General features: G+C 50.4%; 1 protein-coding gene across 12 annotated transcripts in view; it reads right to left on the bottom strand.

Moving 5' to 3' along the window:
- Positions 1-2,736: 2,736 nt before the first annotated feature.
- Gtf2i (general transcription factor IIi) overlaps positions 2,737-13,959 on the bottom strand; it is a 75,790-nt gene continuing 64,567 nt past the window's right edge. For all 12 annotated transcript variants that reach the window (XM_087903570.1, XM_085682048.2, XM_085682038.2 and 9 more), the window contains 13 exons: positions 13,595-13,669; positions 12,064-12,165; positions 11,187-11,252; positions 10,745-10,928; positions 9,987-10,042; positions 9,620-9,700; positions 8,676-8,759; positions 8,255-8,438; positions 6,895-6,923; positions 5,630-5,671; positions 4,975-5,016; positions 4,314-4,386; positions 2,737-3,752 (listed from right to left, as the gene is read on the bottom strand). In XM_087903570.1, coding sequence (XP_087759696.1) covers positions 4,328-4,386; positions 4,975-5,016; positions 5,630-5,671; positions 6,895-6,923; positions 8,255-8,438; positions 8,676-8,759; positions 9,620-9,700; positions 9,987-10,042; positions 10,745-10,928; positions 11,187-11,252; positions 12,064-12,165; positions 13,595-13,669 — 1,004 coding nt within the window. In that variant the 3' untranslated portion in view covers positions 2,737-3,752; positions 4,314-4,327. The remainder of the gene's footprint in view (positions 3,753-4,313; positions 4,387-4,974; positions 5,017-5,629; positions 5,672-6,894; positions 6,924-8,254; positions 8,439-8,675; positions 8,760-9,619; positions 9,701-9,986; positions 10,043-10,744; positions 10,929-11,186; positions 11,253-12,063; positions 12,166-13,594; positions 13,670-13,959) is intronic.

The raw sequence follows: 13,959 nt of genomic DNA, 5'->3' as shown, positions 1-13,959 counted from the left end.
CTTCTTTTTCTCTCTCTCCCTCTCTTTGGTTTTTTGAGACTGTGTTTCTCTGTGTAGCCCTAGATGTCCTGGAACTAGCTCTGTAGAACTGGCTGACCTCCAACTCACAGCGATCTGCCTGCCTCTGTCACTCAAGTGCTGGGATAAAGGTGTGTATCACCACACCCAGCTTCCTGCTGCTTCTTAAGTGACCAGTGAATCTCCCATTTTCCCAGGCCCCTGGGTTTCGGGGTCGGGCCTCTGGCTCTGTGGATAAGGCCGTGAGGGTATGCACGGGTTCGCGGAGAGGCAGTTTTCTAGCCCTTTACCTACTGGGAGACTCCTTTCTCAGCAACACACGGGAGGAGTGTGAGGCCACAGCAGAACGTGCAGTAGCTGCAGAGTCCAGTGCAGGACACCCCTCAGCTCTGAGGCTGGAGACTCCCTTCTCCCCAGGCCCCTCCAGAGAGTCCAGTGCAGGACACCCCTCAGCTCTGACGCTGGAGACTCCCTTCTCCCCAGGCCCCTCCAAGGGTTCCATATTCAAGGTCCCAATAGACCCAGGCTGTGGGCACTGTGCCCTGCAGCTCGACGCACAGGACCCCGCTTCTGGAACGTCCCTTGGCAATGTTACTCCCAGCTTCGTGTAACAGTTTCCTCATCTCTAAAACAGCCGGCTTGGCCGTTTTGCCTACTTTATGGATGGCCGTGAGTTGCAAATAAGGCCAAGGGTGAGGCCTGGCAAATGCTGGCCACTAGCGAGCCACGTCACAGATGACCAGAACTGGGGCAAGTGGAGTCAGTGCTCAGGTCAGGAGTCAGGGTGGTTATTATTGAGATAGGGTCTCTGTGGAGCCCTGGCTATCCCGGATCTCACTTTGTAGACCAGGCTGGCCTCGAACTCAGAGATCTTCCAGGGCAGTCAGCATTTCCAGCTCTCTGCAGCCAGAGGAACAGTGGCAGTCACCTGCAGGGGGAGAGATGTGCTGTTCCCGAGGGGAGCCCCACAGCAGAGGGGGCTATACAATTGCTTTCCCCTCCGAATGTGGGTCAGGAATGGGGCATGCCGTGGCACACAAGGGCCCAGACTGTCTCCAAAGGACAGAAGCTGCTACTCTGGGATGCATGAGCAGTCACCAAGGAACAAGATTCTACCATCCTGCAGCCCCGAGTGTGGGCCCCTGCCTCCCAGAGGGCTGGAATCACAGGCGTCTCCACTTAGGCTCAGAAAGCCAGGCCTCTTCTGGCTGAGACAGGATCTCCTGCAGCGGACTAACCTTGAACTCACCATGCAGACCAAGAGGATCTTGAACTCCCGATTCTTCTGTCACAGCCTCAACTTGACATTTTGAACACCTGCTAAGTTTTTCTTTTGTTTTTGGAGGCACAGAGGGCCTGGTCTCTGAGTGTGGGGATCAGGATCAGGAGCCTGTTCTACCATGCTTGGCTGTACCCACCGGCCTCTCTCAAGTCCTTTAAATGGAGAAATTAACCACAACAATTAGGGGCAGCACACAGCAGATCTCCCAGTTGGAGACACTGAAGCTTCGGGAGGTGGGCCTCTGGCCTCTTGCTGGCTCTTGGGGAGCTGCCTGGGCACGGTGCACAAGGCAAAGCTAATTAATATGAGGTTCGTTTTCGTTTCTGTTCCCTCTGGGGCAGGAAACACCTTACACATCGGCATTGTGTCAGCTCAGCTTTCAGCACTCGTCTTCCTCAAAACCAGACCACAGGAACCACGTGTAGGTGGGGCAGGTGAGGGGCCACCCACTAGGTGTCAGATCACTCGGCCAGACAGGGCAGCTGGACAGCCGGAGGGATGGAGGGTGTAAACCACTAAGCTTGTTATTTAAATGAGACCAAATCTAGTTAAACACAGATTGGCCTTGAACTTACTATGGAGCAGAGCAAGACCTGCTCTGAGACCCCGCCCCCACACCCGGTGGGGACAGAATGCACACATGTACGCGAGTACATCCCCAGCCACTAGAACTGGAGACCACAGCCCTCTCCACGCCCCTGATCACCATGGTGCTCATCAGCCAGGCTCCCTAGGATAGGAAGCCGTTGGTCCAGGGACAGTTCTGTTGTGTGCTATGACATGGGTAGGTCTCCAGAGGCCAACTCAATGAGGGCATGATCTCAGCCTTGATGAGGTGGCAGAGGCCGAGAGGAGGGTAGGTGCTAAAGGAGTGTACCCCTGAAAGCAACATTAGTCCCCCCACCCCCGCTTCCTCGCTGCTCCACTGTGCCCACTAAGGGCCAAAGAGGGTCTGAAGGATCCTGGCTGGTGCTCCTGGGCATCTTGTTACCATGACAACTAAGGTACTACTGCTGGCAGTCACCCCACCAGGGAAGGAGGCACACACAAAGAGCACTCAGGTACCATTGGAGCAGGGGATCAGTATGACTGCCATCCTCTCATGCCCTTGGGTGGCTGCCCCTGAGTGGACACCATCTTCTGCTTATTCCCTTGCTCTGGGCAGCAGACGCCTTCTAACTGCAGGACTCAGAAGGCCCCCAGTGGCGTAGCTTTTGCCTCAGAGGTCTGTCTTCAACACAGGTAAGATGCAAGGGTGTAGGGGCTGGACACAACTCTGGGACAAACAGTGACTTCTCAAAAACACCAGAACACAGGTGTTCAATCCGAGAGGGATGGAGGTGAAGCCCCAGCCAGTCCTCCCATCTCCTACTGCCACCAGCCCACACCCCCACCAGACACACATGAAGACAATTTAAAAAGAATGAATTTGCATGTGAAAGGCATGGATGGATTTTATTTATTACCCTATATCTACAATTTGAGGTAAAATATAAGGAACACATAAAAATGCCTATCTCTGCTACTGTGTGATATAATTTTCCATTGTGAACACCGTGGTGGCGCTACTGCCAACTGTGCCTTGGCATCCTCTACCTTCTGAGAGCTGGTACTTTATACAGCTGCATCGTCTGCGAGCCTCTACTTTCAGGCCTTAGGGTGGGAACACCGAGCTTGCCTGTCTCTCCCTATGCTGTCGCCTCGGCCAGACCCACAGCCCTGCCTGACTCGGCCCAGAGCTGCTCCCCACAGCACCCCCAGGCCACTGTGGGTCCCAGGTGGGGAGGCGGAGTCATCCAGCTGCTACAGTAAGCACACCTGACCTACGACCTCTTCAGGGTACACCCAGATATTTACTTGCTGCAAAGTAAGGGTGCGAGAGGCTCTGAGAGCATCCTCTACGCCTCCGGCCTGGCTTTTAATTACGTCAAAACAGAGGAACCATGATGGAGCTCAGGCGAAGGCCTAGTCAGACGGACAGACAGCAGCCCTCCCTCAGGCAGGAAGGGGAGCCGAGTGCAAGGTCATGGAAATGATTTTCAATAGAAAAACTAAAGCACTGCCTAGCACAGGGGTTTTCTTCACTGCGGAAGCCAAGATGCCCAGTAGGAATATCTCCACTGACTGGAATACGCACCGCAGCCCAAGGCTCTGCCCAATGCATTAAAAAAAAAAAATCTAAAAGTCGTCCCTGCCATTCCCTGTCTCTCTCCAGCACTGCTGTGAAATCCTTCTAGTGCATTCCCAAGCCAGCCAGGCACGCGCATCCCATCACGCTGCGCATCCCATCACGCTGCGCAGTTCGATTCACAGGACTGCTGAGAAAGTAGACATTTCTATCTAGAAGTAGAAAAGAAGGTTTGTATAGAAGGTATTTCTGTTATACAGTATATTACAGAGCTGGCAGGGCAGGTCCAAAAGCTCTTCTCCACCACTCACGCCGGAAGCTGAGCTAGAGGGAAAAACAGGCAGGCAATGGGTTAGCCGGATGGCAGCAGCAAGACAAACCTCTTGCCACACACCCTGCAGCCTCTGATAAAAACAAACGCAGGTATGAAAGACGGTTCGTGATCTGCTAGCCTAGGCTGGGCAAACATGGCAGAAGGCAGGCCAGGGCTGGGTTACAGAATGAAGTCTCCTCACTTGTGGGTTACAGATACCCCCGTTAGTGGCTGGGTCAGCAACAATGGGGCTGGGCTTGTCGTTGGCCTAGAGGTCAGCCCAACGAGGAGGAAACTTGACATCCAGATTCCTAAAGAGGAATATGTCTACATTACCGCCCAGCCCTCTACCCTAAGACAGGGCCACACCATGTATCCTGGCTGCCTGGAACCCAGGAGAGCTACACCTGCCTATACCTGTGTGACCTCATGCCTGTGCTTCTACATCTGAGCGAGAAAAACGTCGGCCTGCAGCCCCCAGTGGGCATGTTTCCCTGAGGGTGGTCTTTGCAGAAGCGATGGCTGCTTTTGCAGGTAGGTGTGGACCAAGGGCAGTGGGGAGATGCTCTTACCCTGGAGACGCGGTCTACCACGTGGGGTCTGGCTCCTGCTTGATCTGTGAGCTCCCATCCGTGTCTTTAATTTCTAAGGAAGAAGGGACAACAATGAGCTGCACTGCGGAAGCAAAGCTGCCTGCCTGTCCCGGGCGCCACACCGGCCCACCGAGGCCTGCCTGCAGTCCTCTAGTTTGTTCTGTATGGAACCCAGGCCCTGGCACATGTTTACCAAGTGTTCATCTGTCGAGCCACAGGCAGCTCACAATCTGATCTGCCAGGAACAGATTCCATATTGCTCTGCGTGTACTTCTGGTCATGCCCTGACTAGGCTATAGGGATCTAGAATTTAGCCAGAGCCACATGGGACAAAAAGAGGGAGCCTGCCTGGAGTCTCCACAAAACACGCAGAAGTCTTATTAACTAGGGACTAGACAGATGGTTTGGCAGTAAAGAGCACTTGGGGACCTGAATCTCAGCAGCCTCACAAAGGCTCACAACATCTAATTCAGGTGTGAGGTGTTGGAAGTCCTCTTCCTTGGGTACTGCATGCGCATGGTCCCCAGAATTGTAAGCAAGCAAAACACCCACAGACATTAAAAAACAACACAGCACAACCACGCTGTCCTGAGGTCCCAAAGTCACTCTGGATCTCTGCGATGGGCAGCACAGCTCTTACCTTCTGTTGTTGGAACTTCCAGCTGGCTCGCCTCAGCGGACTCTAAAGAGAAAAACATCAAGTCTCATTTGGGAAATTTTCAAAGCTTGCTTTAAACTATTTAAAGAGCCTAGAAGGAGAGGAAGAAAAAAGGAAGGAGGAGAAAACCCCAGTGATGGAAACAGCCTGTGACTTTGTTTTTCTTGTAATTATCTGGTTATTGTGTCTGCATGTGTGCCTGTCATGCACACGCCTGGTGCCTTCGGAGGCCCTGGAACTGGAGTTAAGCCAGTTGTAATCTGCTATGTGGGCGCTGGGAATTGAACCCGGGTCCTCTGGAAGAGTAGCCAGTGTTCCTAACCACTGAGCTGTCTCTCCAGTCCCAGCCTCCACATGCATGTGCACCCACTTCACCAGGCAGCCTCTTTGTTTTGAGGTTTCACTTTAGGCCACTGATCTTGAGCACTGTGACATCATGAATGACCTGGAATCAGGGGTTTATATCGCTTGTGGCCCAGTTACCATACGGGAGCCACAGCTCAAGTCTCTGTAAGTTTACTGGTCTCAGTCATGGCAGGAGAGGAAGAACCCGAGCGTGTCTCTGAGCGTGCGCAGGTGTGCACTGTGACTGTGACAGTGACAGTGAGCACCAGGACTGGTGGTGTGCTCCTCTTACCTTGCATCCCAGGGCCTTCAGGCTCATTCTGATCAACCAGCTCTGCAACAAAATGGCACAGTTTAGACGACTTCCTGACACGTGTGACATCTGACCATTCCTACTCGGCACAAGCGGAGCAGGGCAAGCAGGACGGCTCTGCAGGAGAAGCTGCCGTCTGCAAACCTGACAACCCGAGTTCAACCCCCTAGGCCCATCGATGGCAGGGGAGGAGTGAGTGCCACAAGTTGTCTCCTGACCACTGTGTGTGAAACGACAAGATCTGAATACCTCAGGACCCCATGCACACATGAAAAATAAAAAGGACAGAAAAGGGAACATTAATAGTCCTCGTAGATGCCACCAAAATCACACTTTTCAGAAGAGTCGCCTGAATCACAGGGTTCTGTATGAGGACAAACAAAGCTGAGCGCCACACACGGGAACCTATGAACAGTGGTGCAAACGGTCTCTGGAAATCAGAACCACACAGAGGAACAGGAGAGGTGGCCGCGGTAGCATACACCTTTAAGTGGGACTCGGGAGGCAGAGGCAGGTATCTCTTTGGGTTCGAGGCTAGCCTGTTCTATATGCTCCAGGTCAGCCAGGGTGACATATGAGTCCTGTCTTTAAAAAAAAAAAAAAAACTGAAATTTGCAAGGGAGACTCAATAACAAAAAATTATCATGGACTTTTAAAATTGTGTGTTTATGAAGTTTGTGTGAGCGGCACACCATAACATGCGTGTGAAGGCCAGAGGACGAGCCTACGGGGGTGGTTCTCTCTCTCCACCTTTATGTGGGTCCTGCTAGCTAGGCCATCACCAGTCGTTCCTCCCTTTCTTTTTTGAGTCAGGGTCTCATGTGGCCCAGGCTGGTCTTGAACTCTCTACAGCCAGAGACAGTGTTGAACTCTAGCCGATCCTCCTGCTTCTGCCTCCCAAGCCCCAGAACTGCAGGGTCTCCTCCTCCATGCCCAGCACTTTTGGGGCTTCCAGGCCTGCTGAACTTTAGCACCGTGACTGCAAAATGAGCTGTGTGAGCCCAGGCAGAAGCTGGTCAAGTCCTGCTCATAATGAGCCTTTAAACATGCTCTCCACCCACCCTCCCCCAAGTTACCATTTTCTGACTAAGCGAGAATGAGGGGAGTCAAGCAACCCGACCAATTTCACATGGAGGGGGTGTCCTAAGGAATGGGTGATACAATGTGCTATTTTGCAGGTTGCACTGCAACCCCCACCCCCCTGGACTCTCAGATACTAAGAAACCAAACAAAGAAATACTCACGGTTATTAATCACAAGTCCTGGAAATGGTCTAAAGAGAAAAACAAATTGTATAATGTTTTTATTTCATAAGAACATTTGCTTGCTTTGTTAATTTATGCCACTTATGTCTTACTTTATAACCCTATGAAAGAGACATACTAAGATGCCTATGAAATTACTATTACATCTTGGAACAATGACTCCAGCTGTGCTAATATGTATTACATCCAGTTATTTACACTAGTTACATGTAATATGTACAGTGCACATGCACTGTTGGCTATGTTCTAGTGTTGTCTGACTAGTTTCTAGAGCGCATGTGGACAGTACATGCAGGTCACTACTAGCAAACGCTGCACAAGGACAGGCGTGGTGGCACAGGCCTTTCTTCCCAGCACACAGGAGGCAGAAACAAGCAGATCTGAGTGCTGACGACCATCCTGGTCCACACAGTGGGTTCAAAGTCAGCCGGAGGTACATGGCGAGATGCTGTCCCACCTCCAACACCCCCAGAATATTCCACCAACGTGGAAAGAGAAAAACCCCTCTGTCCGGGTAGCTGCAGCGCCAAGTGAATGGCAGGTCCACCATCAGACCACACGCTCTCCGACACCAGCCTTTCCTGTGGTAACTAATAGGTAGCTTAGGTTTCTAGGCTCTACAATACGCTGGGGTTTCATTAAGCACCACGAGAGAGCAGTCAGAAAATGGCAACAGCTGTATGTGAGCCCATTTGAAAAGACAAACAGGCCATGGCTGCCAACTTCTCACCTTAAGAAATGGAGAACTGTTGAACAAGGTGATATACAACTAGTCCCAGCCCTTGGGGGGCAGAGGCAGGCTGACCTCTGAGTTTGAGGTCAGCCTGGTCTACACAAAAAGTTCCAAGTTGGGGACATATACTGAGATTCTGTGGCAAAAAACAAATAAACAAACACTAGAATAAAGTTAGTCTAATGGAAGACACAGTGATGTATATCTATAAATAAGACAAAGGCCAACTTCAGCCTGGGCTGCATTGCAAGGTCCTATCCCAAGAAGCTGGCAGAGCCAGGCATGGTGGCCCACACCTGTAATCCTCGAACTTAGAAGGCAGAGAATCTGAGGGTCTGAGGCCGGCCTGAGTGATAGTGAGCTACAGACCAGTCACCAGGAATCCAGTGGGACACTAAGAGAGTCCACACAAGCCAAGCGTGAATAGCTCAGCAGAACGCTGGTGATTCCAGCACTGACGAAACAGTGGAAGGTAGCTGAGGCAGAAAAACCCAGCGCTAACTAAAGCATGTCTGTCATCTCATTTCCAAATGCACACAACAGCACTCTGCGGAAGGACAGCCTGGTGGCCTCCAGACATGTTCTGACTAAGCAGGGCGTTCTCACCTAATGACAGTGAACTTGATGAACTCGGCAGAGTCTAAGATCCTCCTCATGGAGCTGATCTCCAGGTAACTGGGGGCTTTGAAGGACACCCCGGGGGGCATGCCGTCCACCACCACACAGCCAGGGTTGATGGTGATTTTCCTGTAGGGAACCTTCACAGGGAAGCCCATCCCAATAGCTTCACCTGCAGAGAGACAAACAGCACAGGGACCAGTGTGACCGTGAGCGTCCTCTTCAAAGCAATCAGACACAAAGTCAGAGCAACCCTATTAGATTTTGACCCTGGCCATCAAATATGGCATCTAACATCTAATGTTCCTCAGTCAGACCTCCTAACAGAACACTTGCTGAACAACTACATGAAGGGAATCTATTCAAAGGCTTCCACGGAAACACACTTCCTCAACTGTTACAAACTCACCAAACTTCCGACTGAAGAGGTCATTGACCTGCTCACGCAGCTGCCTGGCCTTTTCAACTTTGGACAGTCGTTCATTGTCGTCATCTGAAAGACAAGGGGACAGCTGTGAGGACACTGGCATCCGACTTACGTTTCCTAGCAAGGGTTTCTAAGCCATGCGTGGTAAGGTAAACCTTTAACCCCAGCATTCAGGAAGCAGAGGCAGGTGGATCTCTGTGAGTTCTAGGCCAGACAGAACTATATAATGAGACTCTGTCATTAATTTAAAAAAAGAAAGAAAGAAAGAAAAGAAAAAGGGTGGGGAGTTTCCACGTCACGACATCACCAAGGCAAAACGAAATAAGCACAAAATAAAATTACAAAAGGAAAACAAAGTTCTAACACCAGCTTAAGAGGAGACAACTCCATTCCTGTTGAGTAAACAACCCTGCTGCCTCACACAGACTGTCCATTGAAGAAATCTTATTTACTTGTTTTGGTTTTTCAGGACAGGATTTCTCTGTGTAGCTCTAGCTGTCCTTGAACTCAGAAATTAAATATTAAGGTGTGTGCCAGTACAGCCTGGCTAAAAAAGATTTTATTTTTTTAAAAATTTCTTTATATGTATGAGAGTTTCACCTGTATATATGCCTGTGCACCAAGTGTTTGTCCAATGCCCAAGACGGCCAGTAAGGTGTGCCAGGTCTATGGGAGTAGTCATAACTGGCTGTGAGCCACCGTGCAGGTGCTCTTACCCACGGAGTCGTCCGTCTCCCCAGCCTCCAGAGAGACTTTCTGAAAACTGTAGACACGGAGTCATGAGCAGGACTGAACTTAGGTCCAGTGCTGTGCAGCCAGGCTGACAGAGGGATGCTGCACTACATGAGCTGCCACAGGGAATAGGAACCAGCCTGGAAACAGGTTCTGGAGTCTGACAGAGTCCACGAGGCAGGCAGAAATCATACCTGGAATTGTCACCTGAATGATGTTAAGGTCTTCCACACCTGATGCAGTAGTATTAACGTTGGGTGATGAGTTTATCTTCCCTAAAAATAAAAACTAAAGATTAGGGGTTAGACAAAATATACATAGTCATAATTTTCTCTAATAACCCAAAGTTGCATGCCCATAGTCAGCCATGAGCTGGCCACAGCCTGGCCCAGTAGGGCTGGTACTTGCATGCTGGTTTTATTCCAGGAAGGCACTAAAGATGGCAGACATTCTGACAGGCCCAACTTTCTGCGGAGCAACACTGTGCAGTGTTCGCTGCTCTAGAACTAACGGCTGCCCAAAAGTCACGTTGCCATGGTGCTGCTCTCAAAGGACACTCACTCGGAGGGCTTTTGGAAGAGGTGCTCTCTTTGATGGCCGTCTCGAACATCTCAGGTCTACAAGCCAGAGGAAAAAGGAATGGGCTGGTTAACCTGAACAGGACACCCAGGGAAGATGCAACGTGTAGCCTGAAGCTCTGCCAACAACACGCAGCACCCGGAAGCAACCTGGGCCCAAGCGGGTCAAATACACCAGCCTCTGCTGCTGCTGGACTCTGGACATGCCAGTGTCGCTGCCATCTTCTTCCCAAGGGGAACATGCCCTGAGAATCAGTATGCGACCCAAGAGCAGAGGTAAGAAACGCCCATGTCCGCAGCCTAGGTACATGCATGAAGAGCAGGTGTGCAAGCCACACCCGAAGAAATAAGAGCCTGTGTTGTATGTACACACACGTGTGCTGGTGCACAAGCCTGTGTAAGTACAGAGGCCAGGAGGGCCCAGGTGTCCTCTATTACTTTCATTTCTTTCAGACAGAATCTCTCCTAGAACCTGCAGCTCACATTCCCACCCCAGGCAGCAGCCCCAAAGATCCTCCTGCCTCTACCCAACCCCCAGCACTAAGGTCACAGGCTCCTCCTAGCTTGTTATGAGGGAGCTGGCACCTGGATTCAGGTCCCCAAAGCTGTGCATCATGCACTCTTAACCACTGGGGTGTCTCTCCATCCCTATAATGACTTAGTCTCTTGAAGAGCAATTTCAATCCAGGGTAGCACACCGTGAGGCGCCCCCCGGGCATCTTCTCCACCTCGGGTCCTCACTTTTTAATGATGAACTTTATCTTGGCCTTGTTCCGGAGTATCTTCTCCAGCCTCGGAATGCCAAATGTGGATGGTCTTCGGAAAGGCACCCCCTCGGGTAGGCCTTCTACATAGAAGTCTTCCGGGAAGGACTCGAACAGCGCAAACGGCACTTTCACAGCCTGCTTAAGGCCAAGGGCTTCCCCTGCAACACACGACTGTAACTGTAATACTCGTGCCGTAGAGCGACTTAGGCCAGCCGTTTGCAGAATTCTGCAACAACTACAGACCCTTATTTATTTGAAAAATCACGTTCATTTTAATTTTGGAAAGTGTTCTTGGAATTCTTGATACTCGGTAAAATGAGTAGAAATGGAAGGCTGCTCCAAAGACATTTAAACGTCAAATTCACACCAGTTCTACTAGGGAACTACTTCATATCAGGGTTTCCAAACAAACCTACCGCATTTTTCATTGAACAGGTTTTCCACCTTCTGCTTCAGGTCTGTGATCTTGGCGTTCCAGGCCTCTGCGAGGAGAGAGCAGCAGCCCCAGTGAGCAGGGTTTCCCGAGGGAGGACGGAGATTTTCACCTTATCCTTTCACTGATTGAGTTTCCTTTTTAGAGTCAGGGCATCACTCTATCTGCTGGGACTAAAGGAGTGCGCTGGCACCTTCACCTGCCCCCCGTGTGCAGGGACTAAAAGGAGTGCCGGCACCCTGGTTCACCTCATCTCTTTACTGCGCAGCCTTATAAAGCACAGGAGAACACACAGCCGGCTGTTCCTTCATTCACTGTGTCACTGTGTGACAGAGGACATTTTATAGAGCACATCTGTGCTGAGCACATGCGCTCTTCCCTCTACCTTCCTGTCTTTCTCCCTCCCTTGAGCACTAGTGCATCTGTGTTCCGTAGACAGCTTTACTCTGTTCACATCATGTATGCGTACATGATCTAAGTCTCTATGTAAGAAACATACAGGTTTGTAAACACGCTGTCTTGCCTGCCCCGCCAATCCTCATACAACTAAAGTAAGCGGTTAGAATGGGTTACCAACACTTTGATCCATGCCGAAATGAAGAACAAAGGACCTCTTCTAGCCTCTCACAGTGTCTATTACGTGCCAGCTCTGGGTCCATGCAGTAACCCAACTTACAATCCTCAGGCATCCCTGGGGTACACACTTGCATGTGTCCCATAGGAAGGCAGCCTGGTTCTTCCTGCATGTTAATATCTAACACACATTGAAGCATCCAAGAAAAACACTGTCCTGCTGACATGGCACACTAAATCTTTTTATTTGAAATGCTGAAATCAAGTAAAATAAGAGATGTATTTACCAAAGGAAAACTCTCTCCCTCGAGGCTTGAATGGAACATTTGAACCGTTGGTCTGGGTTGGAGTTCGAACAGTGGAGGTCTGAGGGCTGTTGTTGTTGGGACCTAGAGAAAACTCAAAGGAGATCCAATCACAGGGTGCTTACTGCTGGCTTGCGTGCAAGAGGAAATACAGCACACACAGAGACACACACATACATAGTGCTCAGTGCTGGCTAGTGTGCAACAGAAAATACAGCACACACACATCCACGCTAGGATTCTGGCAACATGTCAAAAGGCTCCTGAGATCCAGCACAAATAAGAACAAAACACACAGCAGGCCACGGCTCTGCACATTCAGCACTCTGCTCCCACACCTGCCTGCCAAGAAAGGGCTGCCTGTGTCTCTGCCTCAACACAGATTTCTGGCAACTAGACCTTTGTGGAGCGGAACTGACAATGAAACCTCGGGCTGATGCAGTATCACCGCTGATGTTGCTCAGATCGCCTGGGCTTGGCCATGTAGAGGGTGGTTTCTCTGTCCCGCCCTGTCCTGCAGCTGCTTCTAAGTAACCACTCAGAGGCTTAGGGCACACAGAAGGGTTACCTCAGCACAGCTTGGCATGGCTTCTGGGGGAAGTCTTTACTAAAAGGAACATCATGTGCACTTTACAAGTGGTCACGAGAAAGGGACAGAGTCCTGGGGACAAGTCACCAAAACCAGCAAGAAAGTCCATCTTCCCTGTGGCCTCCGCTCATCAGGGTGTTAAGCTGGCACACAGGATCCATTATTTACCAACCACTTGCCATGACTACAGGTGAAAACCTGTTCTTTGAGAAAATGGGCTCTGTGCAAGTACGCAAGACAACTAAGTGGGCCAGGCAACAATGTGCCCAGCAGTGTCGGCCTTCAGGACTGCCTGTTACTATGTCAGGCATCTTAGACAACCGACTTCCTAAGTTGACAGACCTGCACAACAGAGTTTGGAAGGAGCCACGCAGACACAGACCTGCTCTGGGCAAGCATACTGCTATAAACCCTCCATAAACACATTTCACCAAAAGTAGGAAAAACAAAGAGGGAAAAAAAAAAGGAACATCTCTGTGGTAGGTCTGCCTTATTTTATCTTTACGGAAAAACAACCTGAGGGGTCTCCTCAAGTAGATCTCCACAGGACCCATAGGTTAAAAACAACTGTAAGTTAAGCAAGGGAGGTGTCGGAGTCACTGAAGAGCATTACTGCTGCTATGCCTGAGTCTGATCCCCAGGGCTCGAGGGCAGCCAGTCTAGCCTACCCAGATAGGTCAAGAACAAAACAGGGATCCCATCTCAAAGTACAAGGACAGTGTTCCTGAAGGGGACACCTGAGATGTCCTATAACAATGTGCGTGTGTGCACAGATACACAGAGTCATGCATTAAAAAAAATACAATATTCATAAGTTTAGCATCAGGTGCTTTTTAGACACGAAACCCCAACTGCACAGAAGTTCCTGAGTCCACACAACTGTAGGACAGAGAGTGAGGAGGAAATGTAGAACAACTAACTCACCTTCCACAGTGACCTCAATCTCAGGGACCTTAGAGTTGCTCCCAGGGCTTCGCGGTCGCTTTGGGGACTGCAGTGCTGTAAGGCAAAGGGCAATATTACCTTTGCAAGCTGCACAAAAAAATACAGAGGGTGCTCTATAAAAGCAGAGGGTGCTCTATAAAAGCAGAGTACTAAAGTCATACAGTCTGTTCTTTTCAAAGAAACCTGAACAACTAAACGGCAGTGTAATTCTCCACATGAGTACCAGAAAGCCATGGAGATGCGAATGAAGGAGGATGCAAATATCGGCCTCCAGTAAGAGGGCAAGGAAACAGAAGGAAGAAAGAGATCCACGGGGCTGGAGACGTGGCTCAGAGGGTAAGAGC

This window comes from Myodes glareolus, chromosome 2 (assembly GCF_982192425.1).
Source record: "Myodes glareolus chromosome 2, mMyoGla1.1, whole genome shotgun sequence".
In the NCBI taxonomy this organism is placed as follows: domain Eukaryota; kingdom Metazoa; phylum Chordata; class Mammalia; order Rodentia; family Cricetidae; genus Myodes; species Myodes glareolus.
The sequence above is the reverse complement of the archived record's forward strand: the minus strand, read 5'-3'. Positions and strand labels throughout refer to the sequence as shown.